Raw genomic sequence first — 19,415 nt, 5'->3', positions numbered from 1 at the left:
ATTTTGCTCTTTTTGCCTTTTTGTCATCTCTGCTGTTTCATCCTTATCACAGCTGTTTGCGTTGTGTTTATTAAGTGTCAAAATACAGTATATTTAAAACTGTTCGCTACATAGCTTTCAAACAGATATTTACCAGCTAATTGGTTCTCTGAAACATCGTTTTCAAAACTTTTTGGCTTTTTTGCTTCTAATATTTTATATAAACCTAAAACCTGTAAAGAAATATCATTTTAAACATGTCGTGTATTAATACCAATTGCCACGTTAAAAGCGACTCCTATGTGTCATGCTGGCTCTGCAATGGGATTGCCCATATAAAATGTGCTGGTTTGAGCGGTAGGGTGCTAGACGCTATTAATGAGGGAAGGGCCTTCGCTGTGTCGACAACCCTCCACACTCTAAGGATAGCCGAGAAAATAAATGTAGGCGTGTTAGTAGTCCACCAAAAAAGATAGTCACTGAATCTACTCAGAAAAATCCTTCATCCCAGTCCTTGGAACTTATTAATCCTTCTCCTCCATGCCTTTAGGCATTATAGCCTCTGCTATCTAAAGCCTTATCCATAATAACGTCAATCAAACCGTTGATTTAACAGTGTTGCCATCAACATCTGACGCTGCACCGTCTAACATAGTTCCTCCAAATAACTCGGAATCCCGCATATCAGACATCATTATCAAAAAGTTAGTTGTAATTCCCCCAAGAAGATCAATCTTTGCCTCTAGATTTGTTAAAGACACTTATTCGGATGATATACAGTCATACATATCGACTAAAATTAAAACTAAAGATGTATTAATTCGTAAATTTAATTTTAAATACGATCGCGATATTTCATCTTTTAAAATTGATGTAGCTCCTGAAGATTTTGATTCACTACAAAATAATTCTTTTTGGCCGACCAGGGCGTTTGTTCGCGAGTTTGAGTATAAACCTAATAAAAGTTATAACAACGAACAATGAGACTACAGCGGCCAAAAGTAGTAAAAACGGGTGAGCGAATTCTGAAAAAGGATTTACGCAGATACATAGCAAAATATTCATCTAACCCAAACCAAAACGGAATTTTTGATTGAAATGCATATTTGCAATCATGACACGAACATAAAGCAGGAACAATAAGAAGAAAATTTGTACGAAAAAATTTTGATTTTGTCGCAAGTAATTTGAATTAATTTTTCCACTTGTGCGCATATATAAAAAGCCAATTTGACTGATGAGCAGTTTTTGAATATATATGTGGTCAAGCATTGCTTTAAATTTTTATAAATCTTTTGAAATGTATAAAATAGTTTACTTTGAAATTCTACATAATTTTGTGAGTATAAAATTTGTCTAGTGCTTACTTTAAAAAGGGGTATTTAAAAAGGACCTAGGAAGCGAGCTAAATAATACTTAGGACAAGTAAACATTAAATATGCGTGTCATATCTCAAATAGTTCCAGCTGCGAGGAACTGAGAGTTCAGCTTCTATTCTTCCTTTTATAGACCCACCTCCTGTAAAATTTATCGAATTTTTATTGTAGAGCTGAAGGGAAATACTCTGGTGTGTACATAAAATAAATAATATGCTGGCCTTAGCTCAGCTTTTGTGGTATAAAGTGTAGGTAAAATTTAAAGCTTCAGTGTAAATACATATCGTGCACATAACTTAGTATGCAGGTATTGTAAATGTTTTCGTTTTGTCATTTTTAAAATGAAGAAATAGAAACTTCTTTAGAAATAAAATAAGTGGTCCTGTTCATTTACTCCAAAATTCATAAAATTTAGTACTTGGAGCCAAAAAAGTTGCACACCGAATCTCATAAAAAAAAATGTTTTTTATTTGCTCCTTTTTTTCTAGAATTACTGGGCGATAATGTAAACGGATTTTGACGATCATTCAGATTTATGCTTTTTTCGTTAAAACCAGCATATACTCTGAATTGCACCAAAATCGGATAACATTTACAACTTCCGCCCACGAGAGATGTGAGCATAGTACCACGTTGAATTTTACCATTTTCCACAGCTAGGGTTGCCAACATTTTCTAAGATATTAATAGTACTTTTTCAAAAAAATTGGAAAAAATATAGTACACTTCGAATGTATATAGTATTTTATTTAAAAGAAAAAGTAAAAACGATTTTTAAGTGTTTTTCCATGTTCCTGTGAATGCCGAAGTTGTTGGTAGAAATGAAATAATTTTAAGCACATTTGTTTTAATTCTTTCTCAGTGTTTTTAAAAATATGTTACCTTTTTTCATTATAAACTCAAAATGACCTTTTACTTTAAAGAATAATAATAATAATAGATTGGCGCTTACACATGTGTTAGTGTTTGGCCGAGCTTCTCCTCCGACTTGTGGCGTACGCCTTGATATTGTCACACAAGGCGAAGGGACCCACAGTTTTACGCCGACTCCGAACGGCGATTGTATTTTTATGAGAAGCTGTTTTTCATGGCAGAAATACAATCGGAGGTTTCCCATTGCCTGCCGACGGACGACCGCTGTTAAGAAAAAACCTTTTTTCTATATTTTTGCGATGTTGGTTTGACCAGGGTTTGAACCCGGGTCCTGCGGAGTGGAAGCGCGCACTGCTTACCACTGCACCACAGCGGCCGAAGAATATTTCATTTAATATTGTTGGTTCAGTAGAAAGGTCATCCATTTTAATACACATTTTTCAGGCAAACTACTGAAATATATTTGTATTTATAATTGAAGAAATATAGGTACTATATTTTTTTCCAACAGTATATACAGTATCGGTCATATCTATAGCACGCCATTTCAAAGTGATAATGTGTGCCACTTATGTTTATTTATTTATTTTTAAGAATTTTCAATTAAAATACAGTTCTTTCTCTAACAAACCCCATATAAACCNTTTCAAAGTGATATTGTGTGCCACTTATGTTTATTTATTTATTTTTAAGAATTTTCAATTAAAATACAGTTCTTTCTCTAACAAACCCCATATAAACCCAAGTTTAACAATTTGTAGAAAACTTCAAAGAGGTGCAACAAATTTTCACCTAAGTTTCAAACTTTTTTCTCGGAAGTGTTAGAATTTTTTCGAGTATACAGTTTTTTAGCCGCTGCAATTTTAGTCTGATAACGTGCTAATTTCAAGTGGCTACGAGTTACCGTTAATTTTTTAGAATTTTTTTTTGTCGCATTGGCTTCCATATAATGAATAAACTCAATTTATTTGTATATGGAAGAAAACCGCAACATCCTTGGCGAAAAAAATTCTAAAAAATCAGCGGTAACTTTTAGCCACTCGAAACTTGCACATTATCAGACTTAAATTGATTGGGCTATAAAACTGTGTATTCAGAAAAATTCAAACACTTCCGAGAAAAAAGTTTGAAATTTAGGTCAAAATTTGTTGCATTTTTTTGTAGGGTTCTATAAGTTTTTAAACTTGGGTTTATATGAGTTTTGTTAGAGAAAAAACTGTATTTTAATTGAAAATTCTTAAAAATAAATAAATAAACCTAAGTGGCACACAATATCACTTTGAAAAGGCGTGCTATAGATATGACCGATACTGTAGTTCGCCGACGGGAAAAACAGTACAATACTATATATTATAGTACGGTTGGCAAACCTACGAACAGCGCATATACCAAATTTCAGCGAATTTCTAGTACGGTTACTACTTTTAGCCGCAGCTTATATGGGAACGTCCAACTATGCAACGTAGCTAAAATTTCTAATCTTAATTCTGATTCAAAAAACTAACTCGCAAGTCTAATTTAATGGCCCTATTATGTATGGCGACTGGTGTCTAGTTGCCGGTCTAGTAGCCGCGGCTACCAGTGTCGTACTTTGTATTACGTATAGCGATTAATCTCAGTATACAGAAAAACGCAGAAAACATCCCTGAGTTTGCTTTTTTGACATGTACATTTCGAAGTAATTGGCAACTTTGCTCCGATGTGTTTGACAATTTATGTAAACAAATAAAAAAATCGTCACAACTGGGAAACATTTATATTTTTAAAAATAAAGAAAGCAGAATGATCAGCAGCTATGAGTTATTTTTCGCAACTCGGGAAGAGTGTGCAAACGTTGCTCTAATACGGCGTCACATAAGGGATCGCTCCAATCCTTTGGATCTACCAGTTGTTAAGTAAGTTAAAAAAATCGTCATGTACATATTTCTTTAACAAATCTATACCTCCAGGTTCCTAAGCAATTTTCGGATATCAAAGGAAGCATTTGTATACTTGCCNGTTCGTAAGCAATTTTCGGATATCAAAGGAAGCATTTGTATATTTGTTGGAGGAACTATCCCCTCATTTCAAAAGCAGCTTTCGATCAACTGCGGTACCTCCAATTCTTAAACTCTGCGCAGTGCTCCGTTTCTTTGCGGAAGGGAGTTATCAAAAATGCCAAGGGAATGATTTCAATATTGGCATCTCCCAACCCACTATGTCAGTAATACTAACTGAAGTTACTTCTTTAATCGAGCAGAAGATTTGTCCCAAGCACATCAAATTTGACACTAGCGAAGAAGAGCAGAATAAAAGCAAAATAAATTTTTACAATAAGAGTGGATTTCCAGGTGTGTTGGGTTGTGTGGATGGCACTCATGTGCACATTTTAGCACCTGAAAAGGAACTGCAACACCTGTACATAAACAGAAAAGGATTTTTCAGTATAAACGCGTTAATGGTAAGTTAGTTTCCGCATATTTATCGTGGATACACACAAATTCATTATTACCTAGGTTTGCGATTTCTATATGAACATAACGTATGTCGATGCCAGATATCCAGGAGCCACACATGATGCCTTCATATGGAATAATAGTAGACTCAAGGAAATTATGTCGAATAACACAGGAGAAAACACATGGCTTTTAGGTGATATTTTGAAGCACAACCTGTAGGAAGATTCTGTAACCAGTTAGCAACAATTTTCGGATCGATATAGCAAGTTGCCGACGTGTGATGAATGTCGAAGTGTTGCGATAGCGATCCGAAAACTGGTCCCACCATCTGCCTACTTGTAAAAGAATTAACAAATGTGTTTGTTGCGGTAGGTGACGCTGGGTTTCCGTTGGAGACATATCTGATGACTCCATTTCGAGCCGCAGTGAGTGGCAGTCCAGAAAGCAAATACAACAAAGTACATTGCAAGGCGAGGAACATTATAGAATGGACTTTTGGCGTTTCGAAATCAAAATATAGATGCCTATCTTCTGAGCGCGGACTTCACTATGCTCCACAGAAAGCAACTGCCATCATTAATTCTTGTTGTGCTATTTACAATATTGGCCGTCGCTTTGAGTCAGGTTTTGAAGAACCCAGTATTGAAGCCGAGACTATAGACACAGATATAAATTCTGATTTTGTAACAACCATCCATAATATTCTAGCACAATAAATAAGAAATAACTTAATGAATTCTTTATTACAATAAAATCTCTTTATTGATTTAAAAAATCAATAAAAATAGTTCACATTTCACTAAATAAAAAATATATACTCATGAATAAAAAAAAAACACTTTCATTTGTACTACAAAAAGCCTCTTGAGTATTTAAAATACTTTCAAATAAATTAAAGTTCAGTTCTTCAGTCCTTAGGTAACTTGGTGCGATTTATAATCCGCCCAAACAAAACTCTTAAATATACAGGCAGGTTCTGTAATTCACTTTCGAGAGAATTTGAGTCGAATTCGCGTTGAATTCAAATTGGCAGGGATTGAAATTCACTCGGAAGTGAATTGCAGAGACTGCCTGATTGAATCTTTAAAATTACATATTGTTTAATTGGTATTCGATAAGTTGAATTTTCTTTCGTTTAAGTTCTGCCTCTGAATTCATATTTTCTTTTAATAGTTCAAATTTTTCTTTTTTTAAATCATGATTTTTTTCAGCATATTTGCTAATTTTGTATGTATTTTTTCCATTTTTTTTTAATTTTGTGCTATATCCGAGTTATTTAAAGTTTGCGACTTTAACATGTCCACTTTCATTTCTTCAATATTTTTTTTTTGCCTTTTTTTTGGAACAGTTATCGTAATATTTGGCGAAGAACTGCATGACGGCTCTACGTTTTGTTCGTCTTCGTCCATTTCCACAATACCAAACACATTGCCGGGCGGATTTACACTTACGTCTGTGTGTAAAATATCTGCTACCACTTGCTCGAGTGCAGATAACGGTTGCTCCTCTGATGGGCCTCCACCAGTCGTTCTTATATTTCGGTTATTTGCACTAATTTTCTTCTTGGTTTTGGCCTTGTAGTTAATCCATACCTACACAAATGTATGTATACATATGTACATGAAAATGCTTATTGCAGTATGTACATATATTATAGTAAAAATTATTACCCGCTGCCACTCTTTTCCAGATCTACTTGGAAGGCCGAAACTATTTATTTCGGTAGCAAAAGCGTCCCATTGTTCGTCGTTTTGGATTTTGTTTTGTCCAAACGTCCGTGTTGCTCTTGCAATTCCTGGGTTGGATTGCATTAAATGCACCAAACGCTCAAATTGCTTGCTATTAGTAATTTTCACTGGCCTGGAGAAATATCAAACTGTTAATTATATACCAATATAAATAGAATTTACATATTATTACAATTTTTCTGCCATGATCACAATTTGTTTCAGCTTTCTCCTCCAAAATTCGCAAAATATAACAATGGCGACTGATGCTGATCAGTTGCTTCAATTTGACGTTTGTGTATACTATAAAAAGAGATGGTAGCCATACATAATACAGAAAATTGCGCTACCAGACTCAGTAGCCTTGCCAGTAGCCGACAGTCAGTAACGAGTTGCCATACGTAATGTGAATTTCAGTCTATGGTTGCCCATCGGCTATCAGTCGCCATACATAATAGGGCCATAAGTATTTACTATCGCAACGTTAGAGGTTTGAATACCAAATTAACTTAGTTATATTTAAAAGGTTTTACCGGCAACTATAATATTATTTCCTTGGCCGAAACATGGCTCAAACCTCATATTTTTAATTCCGGAATTCCTCCAAATGAATATCAAATATACAAGAGCGACCGCGAGGGCAGAATCGGCGGTGATGTTCTTTTTGTGGTGCATTCGTCGGTACCATCCAAGGTAGTTAGTGTTCCTGTCATTGAATATACCGAATTTAAATATATAAGTGTACAGGCTGGTTTGAGTCATGTTTATTTAGCTCTTTGCTACATTCCTCCTAATTCTGCCGTATCAGTATATACGCAGCTAGTTTCTTTACTTGAGTCTAGAGATGGGCACGAGCGGGTACGGGCCAGAATATTTGCTGTCAGCACGAACTCGTGCGGTGTTCAGTAAAATTTCATAAAAGCACGAATAAGCACGAAAAATCCCGTTGCTAATACTACAAATTTAGATAAGCTTTTTTTATACAAACAAAATATTGTACATATCACAACTCTTTTGATAAGAGAAAAGCAAAAAAAATAAATATTTGGAAACCGATAGAAAAAACAAGATACTTAGTACTTTTGTTTACATATCTGTACATAAAATACCTTCCACTTTTTCTACTTCCCAGAAAATATATTATAAAAATCGCTGATGTAAAAAATTTATTCGCTTAAATAAATATACATAGATAAACACAAAATTAAAAATATGTACATATGTATACATACAATAAAAGTTGGCTCTTTATTTCCGGGCTGGGACGTGTCCCGTCGTGCCGGGCCCCACTAAAATTCTTAACGTGCGGGCTCGTGCGTGTTTTTAAAAGTTGATTTTGCACTCGTGCCAGGCCGGGCCTGAAAATTTAGGCCCGTGCCCATCTCTACTTGAGTCCAAGATCTATACATAAAGGGTCGCGCAATGCGTGAAATAAAAATTTCCTCTCTCTGCGCATATCGTCCCAGGGCGATTTTTTGCTTTCACGCCTTCATGTCGAAAAAGCCACAAAACTTGATTTTTCACAGCGGCCAATTTTTGCGAAATTTTCATTTAAACTCGTTATATCTCAGACGTTTGTGCATCGATTGATTTGAAATTTTTACACAATAAACTAGACTCTATTCTGAAGAAGATGAGTCTAACTGCACTTCTTAATACTTGTTCAAGATGAGAGAGCTGGCAACCTCATAGAGCTCTGAAATCCCTCAAAAAACTTTTTCTCATACTCGTCAACATGAATTTACAAACACACGCACTTTGTAAGAACAAAGCTGCAATACGTCTGCGACCGTCCACCGAAACGGATCTTCTTTTAAACTCAATATACATTCATATATCACCAAGATCGCTTGTATATAATCGTTGAATTCATAATTTTTTGTAATTAAAGTTAATTTGAATTTTACAGTTGTACATTTTGCTCTTTTTATTTCTTTCACCCCCGCGAGATATTAGCAACCTTGCTATCATCTCGCCAATGATCCTTCGAGCCGTTCAATTTACGATTGAATCGGCCACGCACTCTAATACGATACATTTAAAGTACTCGTACCCATTTTAATACACAACTCCCACCCCTATTTTTTCCGAGTTTAATGGCGATTTATCTAAATTCGGCGGCGGTCACAAGCTCGGAGTGAACATTCAATTAAAAACCAAACGAAAAAATAAAATAAAAATCATAAAACTAAGTGCAACTAAGTAAAACGCGAAAACAAAAATTGGTCGAAAAAAACAAATAAAAATATATAAGCCAAGTGAATAAAATTAAAAACAGGCTATACCAACAGTTAAAAGGAACCCATTCGGAAGTTGTGTGGAGCAAAGGCAGCAGACTGAGGTCAAAATGAGCTACCCGACACCACCTATCAAAAATCACGCCAATGAAAGCAAAGGGACCAAGTGAACACTCAAGAGAACCCAGGCCCAAAGCCCATAACGCGTAATCAGGTTACCCAAAAAGAAATAAACAAAAAAAGTAGGATGCCGCAGTAAGTGACCTTTATTCGACTTTGAGCAAAAGCTATAGCGAACTTTATTTGTATAAAAGACGAAATTTTTGCAAACACTTATACATATATACCTACATACGAACTTTTATACTGTTAGTTTCGTATGAGGTCATTTTAATTTATCTGAACATACATAAATGTTTGGGGATATATTAAAGAAAATTCGCGCCCATTTTTTAGAAATATACATACATGTGTAAAAACATATATATACATATACATATATGTAGGGTGGCCAGATATTATAGGTACATAATCAGTACAGTTGGGATCAAAAATCAGTACAGAGCCATAAAAATTAGCTCATTTTTAAGCGTATTTTTTATTATTAACAATATAACAACCAAATAACAGCGCATTAATGAAAAAAATAACTAATAGACTTTTTATCAATACAAAAATTCATTACTTTAAAACAAATCAATGGTATTACGTATGTATGTACAGCTGTGCTCAGGAAAATAGTAGTAAAATGTATTGACAGGTTTTGAAATTTTTTTCTTTCTTTATTTAATTAAATTTTTTTATAAAAATATAGTTAATTCTATAACAAAAGACATGTGAGTTGAAGTCTCAAACTTTCTAGAAAATTTATAAGAATTGAGAAAAAAAAATTTGTAGCCCATTCAGATTCAGTAGAAGACGAGCTCGAGTCAGAATCTGTTTGCATATTTTAAGCTATAAATTTAAAACATATTTAGTTGGTGTGCTTATTAAATACAACATTCACATTAAAATGTTGACTAAAAGGTATATTACCGAATTATCGCTAAACGAATTTTCGAGTACGAATGAAATTTAATAGTATTAAATGTGTATGTGCAAGTAAAATTACAGGTGGTCGAACATCAAAAATCAAAGTAAAGCTACATATATCATATCCACGAGTCGGTAGTTTGCACCTTTTCCAAATTTTTAGAACTTACATTGCACCGTAGCAGTAGTCGTCTTAAGTTTGAAATACTGACAGCCGATTTCTCAGTGGATGTTTAATTATAATCGAAAGATTGTCTCTTATTGTAATCTTCTCAGTGTATTTGATATATGATTAACTCACCACCAACTTTCATAAGATTTATTAATGGCGAAACCAGCTTTTCCTGTAAATCCTGTAAAACCTGCAAATCGTGAAGTTGGGTTGGGTTGAATCCAAACAGTTTGTTATTTTGCGAAATCCTAGGAAACGAAACAATTGCAAGCTGACACCTTTTTAATAAGGGTTTAAATTTAATTAATGCTTTCAATCTGCTCACACGTATGAGTTGTCAAAAACCATTGTTTTGCACATGTAAACCTCAACTAAATGTCAATAACACCAATTTACAAAAGTATTAAATGTAAAAATCAGTACAAAATCAGTACAAACTCAAAAAATCAGTAGATTTTGCGTACTGATTTCGGGCTCTTAAAAATCAGTACAATAGAAAAAAATCAGCACACGTACTGATTAAATCAGCGCATCTGGCCACCCTACATATATGTATGTGAAAATAAAGATTTACAGCTAAAGCACATTCCAGAACCGCCGGTCTCTTTACATATATAAATATATGCCTATGGCTATATGCACATTATATTATATGCTTCAATAAAGGCACACACTAATGTACATACATATATATATAAGTATTTATATCCATTACTTGGGCGCTAAAACTTCATGCGCTGATAATAACAAAACTCAAAAACTCGTTCGAAACATCGATTTAACTCAAAGTTCGCTATAGCTCAAATATTTCGCTCTCATTTATTTGCATACATACAAACTGTCAATTTGGGTTAGAGATGGGCACGGGCCTAAAGTTTCAGGCCCGGCCCGGCACGAGTGTATAATGAACTTTCAAAAACACGCACGAGCCCGCACGTTAAGAATTTCAGTGGGGCCCGGCCCGGCACGACAGGACACGTCCCAGCCCGGAAATAAAGAGTCAACTTTTATTGTATCTATACATATGTACATATTTTAAATTTTGTGTTTATGTATGTATATTTACTTAAGCGAATCAATTTTTTACATCAAAGACTTTATAATATATTTTCTGGGAAGTAGAAAAAGTGGAAGATATTTTATGTGCGGATATGTAAACAAAACTACTAAGTATCTGATTTTTTCTATCGGTTTCCAAATATTTCTTTTTTTGCTTTTCTCTTATCAAGAGTTTTAATATGTACTATTTTTTTTGTATAAAAACAAAAGCTTATCTAAATTTGTAGTATTAGCAACGGGCTTCTTCGTGCTTGTTGAGGACACAAATTGTGGTATATACACAAATATACATATATGCGTACATGTTTCGCATTCTTATATTTTGAATTCATACTGAATAGCACACCCATCCAAAATTTGAATTTTTCCCTAATGTACCTACACGTAAAATGTTGAATTATATAAAAATGTATACATTGGCTTTCGAACATATCTATGTCTGCACCTAGAGATTAAAACGAACACATGTACACACACATATTAAAAGTTGTTAAAACCTAACATTTTTACAACGCGAAGGGCTCGAGCACTCGCAATAGAACTCTTGACCAGCATAGACTGCATCAGTTTATTACCTTTTTACTACAGTCCACTTTTTGCTTGAATTCTAATAAAGAATTGAATTTTGTATATATATTTAAAGAAGAATCTCGACCTCTTTTATTTAAAACTACGAACGAAAGATGTCCCTCTGCATCGTGTTTTTAAAAGGCATAAACACACCCCTTATTAAGTTGCCAAAAGCGCAACAGTGCTTATTCGTGCGTTTATGAAATTTTACTGAACGCCCATGCACGCACGAATTCGCGCTGACAGCAAATATTCCGTCCCGTACCCGCGGGCTTACGCAGGGGCCCGTCGGGCCCGTGTCCATCTCTAATTTGGGCTACCTAATTCCCTACATATGTACATATATGTACACACGCACGTTAGGGTGGTAGCGTCCCTAGTATAAATTTTGGAAATTAATTTTTAACCTCAATTAACAAAAAAAACACATTTCTCACAAACACAAATGTCACTCAAAGTTCGCTTAAGCTGCATTTTCACATACATTCATACATCTCCAGTTTGAATTGTAATACTCTCGCTAAAACTCCTACATATTTACGTATATATGTACATACACACATATATATAGGTGTGCACACTTATTAGGGTGGTAGCGTAAATCAAGGTGAATTCTTCAAATAGTTTCACCAGTACTAATAGTTGGATACGATTTCATTCGCAGTATAATTCGGAAAAATTTAAGAAAATTAATAGATAGAAACCGAAAGTCGAACAAACAAACGAAACTACATGAATATTTTAAAGTAAAATTGGCGACACACTTACCCATAGATATGGCTTAGTGTTTTACTTCAGAATAAATACCCATCGGCTATGAGCTGCAAGCGTACCTTAAATAAATACATACAGGTACATACAAACCCGAATAGACGTGTAGGAATTTTGCGAAGTTAAACTAAACGAGCACAAACAAACATATTTGCAATAGATACTTGCGATAGGTACATATACAAGTATATATTTATACACTTTAATTAAATTTTCAATAAGAAATTCTCCCTCTCTCAACTCAATCAAATCTCATTCAGTCTCTCAATTCTCATTTATTGTGATCTTATCCAATTCTACTCAGACATTACCTCGCTCAATTAAAACCACTCTTTATTTCTAAAATTAAGTTCTTAAATCATACTCAGACATCATCTCCCAAATTGAATTCAATATCACTAACTTAAAACCTCTATTTATTTCTCAAATTAAATACTTAAGATAGTTTTTCAAATACATAAGTACATATATTAATGATGGAGGCAGCAAATAAGGGCACACTGGATGTGGAACCGAAACTGTCCGCAGACCCGAAAAAGCGAGACAGTTCAAAATCAAGGTCTGATCGAGAATTTAAAAAGTTCATTTTCGAGACGAACAGATTGGAGATTTTTTGCTCCACGTGGTCACCGTCACTAGTTTCGGACCAAACTGAAGCCTTTTTGAATGTTAAAATCTCGCCACTCTAGCAAAATTGGCAACTGGTGTTGGATACTTATCAATACATACACCTTTCAGACTCTTACGTAAGCGTAAGCGAATCGGTCGAACGAATGTTCGATAAATGCAATGATAGCTATCAAAATTGCAAAGCGGAAATGACCGAAGCTTTAGAACTTTTCAAACCGAAAACTGCGATACCCAAGATTTTTATGGGGCTATGAAGAATGGCCAGCTTTTTTTCGAGATATGTTTACGGCAGTATACATTAGGCACCTAAAATTAGCCCCCGCACAAAAACTATATCATCTGAGATATAAAACTAAAGGCCAAGCTGGCATCATTGTAAAGCAATACCCACTCAGCGATGAAAGCTTTGAACTCACTTGGGAAGCTTTGCGATCACGATATGAAAATCGCAGAATCCTCGTTGATAATCAGCTCAAAATTCTGCTAAACCTAGCTCCGGTTTTCAGCGAAAATAGCCAATCTTTGCAAAAGTTGCAAACGAGCATAAATAACTGCCTCTCTATCTTAAAAGCTCAAGGCGTCTCGATCACAAATTGGGATCCGGTCTTGATTCACATATGTACATCCAAACTTCCAGAAGAAACCCTTGCTCTGTGGGAACAATCCCTGTCGTCTAGGAAAGACCTTCCTCGTTGGTCCGAAAAGGACTCATTTTTAACAACGAGGTATGAAGTAGTTGAAAGGTTAAATGCCCACCGCCCTTCAAAGTTCAAGACCACGCAAAACTCAAACCCGACAGCAAAACACTACCAGAACCCCAAACAGAGTTTTCAAAACTTCAACCCTTATTTCAACTCAACAAAAACCCCACCTCACAACTCCAACCCTAACTCCAGTGAAGTTCGGTCCTACCACAACGATCAAAAATACGTCAGTTCTTGCAAATTATGCCAAGTATCTCCTGCTCACCCACTCAAAATTTACCCCAAATTTAAATCGATTTCGGTGCAAGATCGACTGAAGTTTATTAAAGAGAATGGATACTGCCAGAACTGCTTAGCGTTTTCTCACACGTCTAGAGAGTGTGGAAGCAGTTTTATATGTGTGTACTGCCAAAAACCCATCACTCTATGCTTCATATAACTCAAAACTTGAACAACTCGAACTCGAAGCCCAGATTTCGAAAATCGACAGTACACACCACTACAGCTAGGTCTACAGAAGAACTCGCTTCAACTCCCCGAACCAAGAAGAGCAAAGATCCATTCAGTCTCACCATACAACCAGTAAGGAAAAGGTGGTACTCCCAACTGCGATGGTGCCTATACTACATTTAGGAGATACCAACAGCGTACGAGCCTTGATTGATCCCGGCTCCGAGAAAATATTTATCTCCTCGAGAGTAAAAAATTTATTAAGACTTCCGACCAAAAGGGCTCGATACGAGATTTCCGGCATGGGAGGAAGAATTGTCCAAAATTCAACCGAAATATGCCAACTAACGCTGTGCACGACGGATACAAAAATTAAGGTGGATAGTTCTACCACAACTTACCCAGTTGCTTCCATAATTCACCATTAAAGATGTTGATATGACCCAATTTTCCTCGTTGGATCTCGCTGATCCCTCTTGTTTCACTCCAGGTAAAATAGACTTGGTGTCTTTGTTTTTGTCAGGAATCAAAAATGTAGTCGGAAGCTTGCTGGCACAGAATACCATCTTCGGATGGATTCTCAGTGGCCCTGTCCAAGCTCGAGTGTCCTCATTTTCCACGAGAGTCGAAGAAACATCGGGCGACTCTCTAAGCGAACTGCTAAAACGGTTTTGAGAGCAAGAAGACATGGTGGACCCCACTGAACCCTCGATGGAAAACAAATACTGTGAAGACCTCTACAGGAAAACTACAATTCGAAGAGCAGACGGCAGGTACGAAGTTCGGTTACCCTTCAAGGAAGCATTTCCGGAAACAGTTGCCCTTGGGCTCTCCCGATTTTCCTCTCTCAGCCAGCTTCTCAGTCAAGAACGAAGTCTCGCAAAAAAGAGTNGGCAAATACTCTCAGCAGTTGCCAAACTGTTTGACTCGGCAGGATAGCTACCGCCTATAATGATTATAGTGAAAATCCTCCTGCAAACACTATGGAAAGAAGGAAGTGACTGGGGTGAATGTGCGAAACCCAATTCCCTTCATGTATGGTGCAAATTTGTTGAAAACCTAAGAGGAGTTGGAAAAATTTAAGTTCCCCGTTGGATAGGATTCTCACCCAGTCACAACCTCCAAATTCATGGATTCTGCGATGCGTCGCAAGAGGCATATTGTGCATGTTTGTACATTCGATGGCAACAAGGCGAAAACCCAGCTACTCGCCGCGAAAGGCAAAGTACCTCACCTGCAGACAATCAGTCTTCCGCGGTTGGAACTATGTGGGGCGGTACTCCTATCCAAACTCCTCCATCAGGTACGTTCTCAACTTGATCTCCATAAGGCAAGCGTACAGCTATGGTGCGACTTTTCCGTCGTACTGGCTTGGCTTGAAAAACCCCCATACGTATGGAAAACCTACGTAGCAAACTCAACATGGCGACATGTAAACGGCAGCGACAATCCCGCTGACTTAGGCACCCGCGGCTGCAAACCACAAGACTTGATCTCTCACTCACTATGGTGAATCACTCTGCAATCCTCCCAATAGTTGGCCACGCTCGGAACCCCAGAAAACTCAACCCCCAGATCAGAGAAATATCAAAGTTTTCTATATGACAGAAAAGGAAGATGCCCTCGATGGGTTCTCTTCATTTGCAAGAGCCTTGCGTGTCATTGGCTACGTATTTCGATTCTTCCATAAATGTAAGAAGATCTCTCAAGACATGGGTCCATTAACACAACAGGAAATAAATGACGCCAAAAAAAGGTATTTTGATGAATACTCCCAGCTAATTTCCAAAAAACCCATTAGTAAGAAAAGCAGTTTGCTCACTCTAACCCATTCCTGGATCACCAAGGCGAGTTAATGGACGATTAGCGCAAGCCACTCTAAGCTTTAACGAGCGACATCCGATTATACTCCCAGGAAACTCGAGATTTTGCGAACTTTATTTGCAATTTCTTCGCATAACTCTCCTTCATGCAGAAAAGTCCCTAATGATTCGTATGGTGCAAGAAGAATTTCTCATTCCCAGACTAAAACCTCGCATAAAAATAGCATCTTTCAATGCAAAACATGCCCAATATATAAACAATAGGTGCGCTCACAAATAATGGCCGCACTTACTGTCACCGGAGTAGATTTCGCAGGCCCATTTCTAGTTAAAGCTGGACTAACCAGAAACGACCCATATGAAAAAACGTACGTGTGCGTGTTCGTTTGCTTCTCCACGAAGGCAATCCACTTGGAAGTCTGTGCTGATCTGTCCACAGAAGCCTTCTTGGCAGCGTTTAATGTATTTCTCAACAATATCTCTTCCAAAATTGTAGATAAATTTGGTATTGAAGGTGTAGAGTGGCAATTCATTCCTCCACATGCCCCTCACATGGGTGGTCTGTGGGAGTCCAGCGTAAAGAGAGTCAAAACTCATTTCACCAAAGTCGCTGGTACGCATAAATTCAACTTCGAAGATATCACAACTCTTCTCGTCCGTATAGAGGCAGTATTAAACTCTAGGCCTCTATCCCCGATGTCCGAGGATGCCTCCGACCTACTAGTCCTCACTCCGGGTCATTTTCTTCGAGGCGCACCTTTACGTGCAACACCCGAGCCAACTGCCGAGAATTTGTCTCTCACAAATCGCTGGTAAAAGGTGAAAATTCTTCACCACGAGTTCAGTCGACGCTGGAAAAGTGAATACATGCGGGAATTACATAAAACGCATAAATGGAAGCATATCCAAAAGGATGTTGAAGAGGGCGAACTCGTGGTAATAAAAGACGATCTATTACCACCACAAGAATGGCGTATAGGAATAATACTTAAAGTACATAAAGACGCAGATAACCATGCTAGAGTCGCCGATATAAAAACCCAAACAGGCATATATACCCGACCAATAGTTAAACTCTGTGTTCTGCCCATTCAATAGTCCAATAATTAACTCACCTAAACCCCCATTTCTTAGATAAACTCTCGCTACCATCCTAACCATCAAACGAATTGAATTGATACACTACCCTTGGCACTTAGTTAATCTCAATTGTGTCCCCATTCTTAACCAAACTGTTCATTTCTTTCAGATCACCGGACGTATACCAGTGCCAAATATGCTGCCGCTTTCACCCCCTACAAGCCTGCCCATGTTTCCGAAAGATGGACACAGCGAAACGGTTGGATGCAGTGAGGGTGCACAAGTACTGTGCAAATTGTTTGGCACGGTCACACACCACCGCCAGATGCCCTTCGCGCAACTGTTGCCGGATTTGCAAAATGTCACACCACGCGCTACTTCACCGAACAAGTGAACCCAGCCACAAGCGGATTTCGAGTGCCGTATGAAAGGTATCTGAGCAAAGAAAAGTCGGTCGACCACATAAGGGTGTAACTCAGCGCGTTTGCATCTGCAGCCAAAATCACGCAGCGAACTACAAACGGCAAAGTCCAACCGCACAACTACAGACAACCAATCAGCGAAAGTCTAGAGTGACTCGTGGCCGGGTCAACAAGAATCGCCGACAGCTTCATCACCTGGTTTCAGCGGCCGTAACATCATTGCAGGACCTCCAAAATGCCTCAGTGGACATTGCACCGGTGCAAGGGGTCGGCATGTTCATGATGAGAGAGCTCATAGAGCTCTAAAATCCCTCAAGAAACTTTTTCGCATACACGTCAACATGAATTTACAAACACACGCACTTTGTAAGAACAAAGCAGCAATACGTCTGCGACCGTCCACCGAAACGGATCTTCTTTTAAACTCAATATACATTTATATATTACCAAGATCGCTTGTATATAATCGTTGAATTCATAATTTTTTGAAATTAAAGTTAATTTGAATTGTACAATTGTACATTATGATCTTTTTATTTCTTTCAACCCCCGTGAGATATTAGCAACCTTGCTATCATGTCGCCAAATACTTATTTAAAACGAATGGCGGATATTTTAACATTTTTTATAAAAATTAAGGAGGTGGTTTTTACAAATCCAAAAGTTGTGTTATGAAGTTAAAAACTTTTATTTTGTTTTAATGCAGCATTAAAGACAAGTATATACGGATATGTTTGGGGAATTTCAGGTTTATACAACAAGTAGTTCTAAAGTTATAACTATATTATGTTGACCCCCACAAGCGGGCGCTCGCCTCAAGATGATAGATATTTTTTTTTAATAGCACTTGTACAATAATTTTGGAAGTAGATAATATTAAGTGAAATGTTGAAATTCATAAATTTGTCAGTGTAATATAACTTATTAATCCTTCATTAGGCACGTGGTTTTTTGTAACGTGGCTAGGCACGTGGACTACGATCGTAGACCATTTTAATAGTATTATTAAATGTTTTATTTTAATTTTTTTTTTTAAATACTTCATAAGTAATATTCTGTGAACTATTGTTAATAATATAAACTATTGTTAAAATAAAAATATTAATGTTTGTTTTTAAATATTTATTGTAATTCATTAGTAATTTTTTCATAACTATCGTATAACTTACAAACACATTTTATCGGTATTAAAACTTAAAATAAAAATATGTAAAATTCACTAATTTAAATAAAAAATAAAACTACAGAACAAAATATGTAAGGTACGGATTCCTGAAAACTGCATATGTTTACTCGCTGAGACAATCAGTGCAGCTTTCTCTCATATGATTTTTGCAAGCAAACCTGCAACACTTCCCTGTAGGGAAAACACGAACTAGTGAACCAAATTTCTAGTTCAGTACTAGTTCTTTTTCGCCAAAAACGAACCAGTCCGATAGTAACTAGTCACGCACCACTCCAAAAGCAATGAAATGTGGTACTTTCACTAAACTATTTTATTTCAAATTTTAAACGCAGGGAAGGTAATCATTATGAGAAAAATAATTTAAATCACCATTTAATCATTATGTTATGAATTATTATTGAGTTTTATTTTTTCGCTCAAACGGAAATAATTACACTGTGAGACAAATGGTAGGGGTCAGTGATCGGGAAGGGTTCAAACTACCGGGGAAAGTTATATCGGTAAAAAAGAAGTTATACGTGTCCCGGCGTTTCGCTGGGTCACGTCTAGGAATCGAGATATATATATAACTATCATATAGGGGGAATTGTCACCTTTGGTGGTCTTTTTTTGACATAACTCGAGAACCACTTGTCCGATTTTGCTCAAACAAAATTAAAAAAATTAAAAATTACAATTCCTTTAATCTGTTCATATAACGTTTTTCTATATAATCAACAGTTTTAAAAAAATTTAATATTTTAGGCAAAAAATATTTTTTTTCTTCATACATTTATTTTTACCGGCAAAACTGTTGATTATATAGAAAAACGTTATATGAACAGATTAAAGGAATTGTAATTTTTAATTTTTTTAAATTTGTTTGAGCAAAATCGGACTAGTGGTT

At 36.4% G+C, this 19,415-nt stretch overlaps 2 protein-coding genes across 2 annotated transcripts; one reads left to right on the top strand and one right to left on the bottom strand.

Annotated features, from left to right (window-relative positions):
- Positions 1-4,738: 4,738 nt before the first annotated feature.
- LOC108367255 (putative nuclease HARBI1) lies at positions 4,739-5,382 on the top strand. Its single transcript, XM_017621846.1, has 2 exons — positions 4,739-4,859; positions 5,039-5,382. The coding sequence occupies exons 1-2, from the start codon at positions 4,739-4,741 to the stop codon at positions 5,380-5,382; spliced, it is 465 nt and encodes a 154-aa protein (XP_017477335.1).
- A 192-nt stretch (positions 5,383-5,574) lies between these two features.
- On the bottom strand, positions 5,575-14,433 carry LOC108367254 (uncharacterized). Its single transcript, XM_017621845.1, has 3 exons — positions 14,420-14,433; positions 6,337-6,526; positions 5,575-6,258 (listed from the first exon to the last, which is right to left on the bottom strand). Exons 1-3 carry the CDS (start codon positions 14,431-14,433, stop codon positions 5,917-5,919), a joined length of 546 nt encoding a protein of 181 aa, XP_017477334.1. The 3' UTR covers positions 5,575-5,916.
- Positions 14,434-19,415: the final 4,982 nt, after the last annotated feature.

Source organism: Rhagoletis zephyria, unplaced genomic scaffold, assembly GCF_001687245.7.
Source record: "Rhagoletis zephyria isolate East Lansing unplaced genomic scaffold, Rhagoletis_zephyria_1.1 Rzeph_scaffold_02606, whole genome shotgun sequence".
NCBI classification, from domain to species: domain Eukaryota; kingdom Metazoa; phylum Arthropoda; class Insecta; order Diptera; family Tephritidae; genus Rhagoletis; species Rhagoletis zephyria.
The sequence above is the reverse complement of the archived record's forward strand: the minus strand, read 5'-3'. Positions and strand labels throughout refer to the sequence as shown.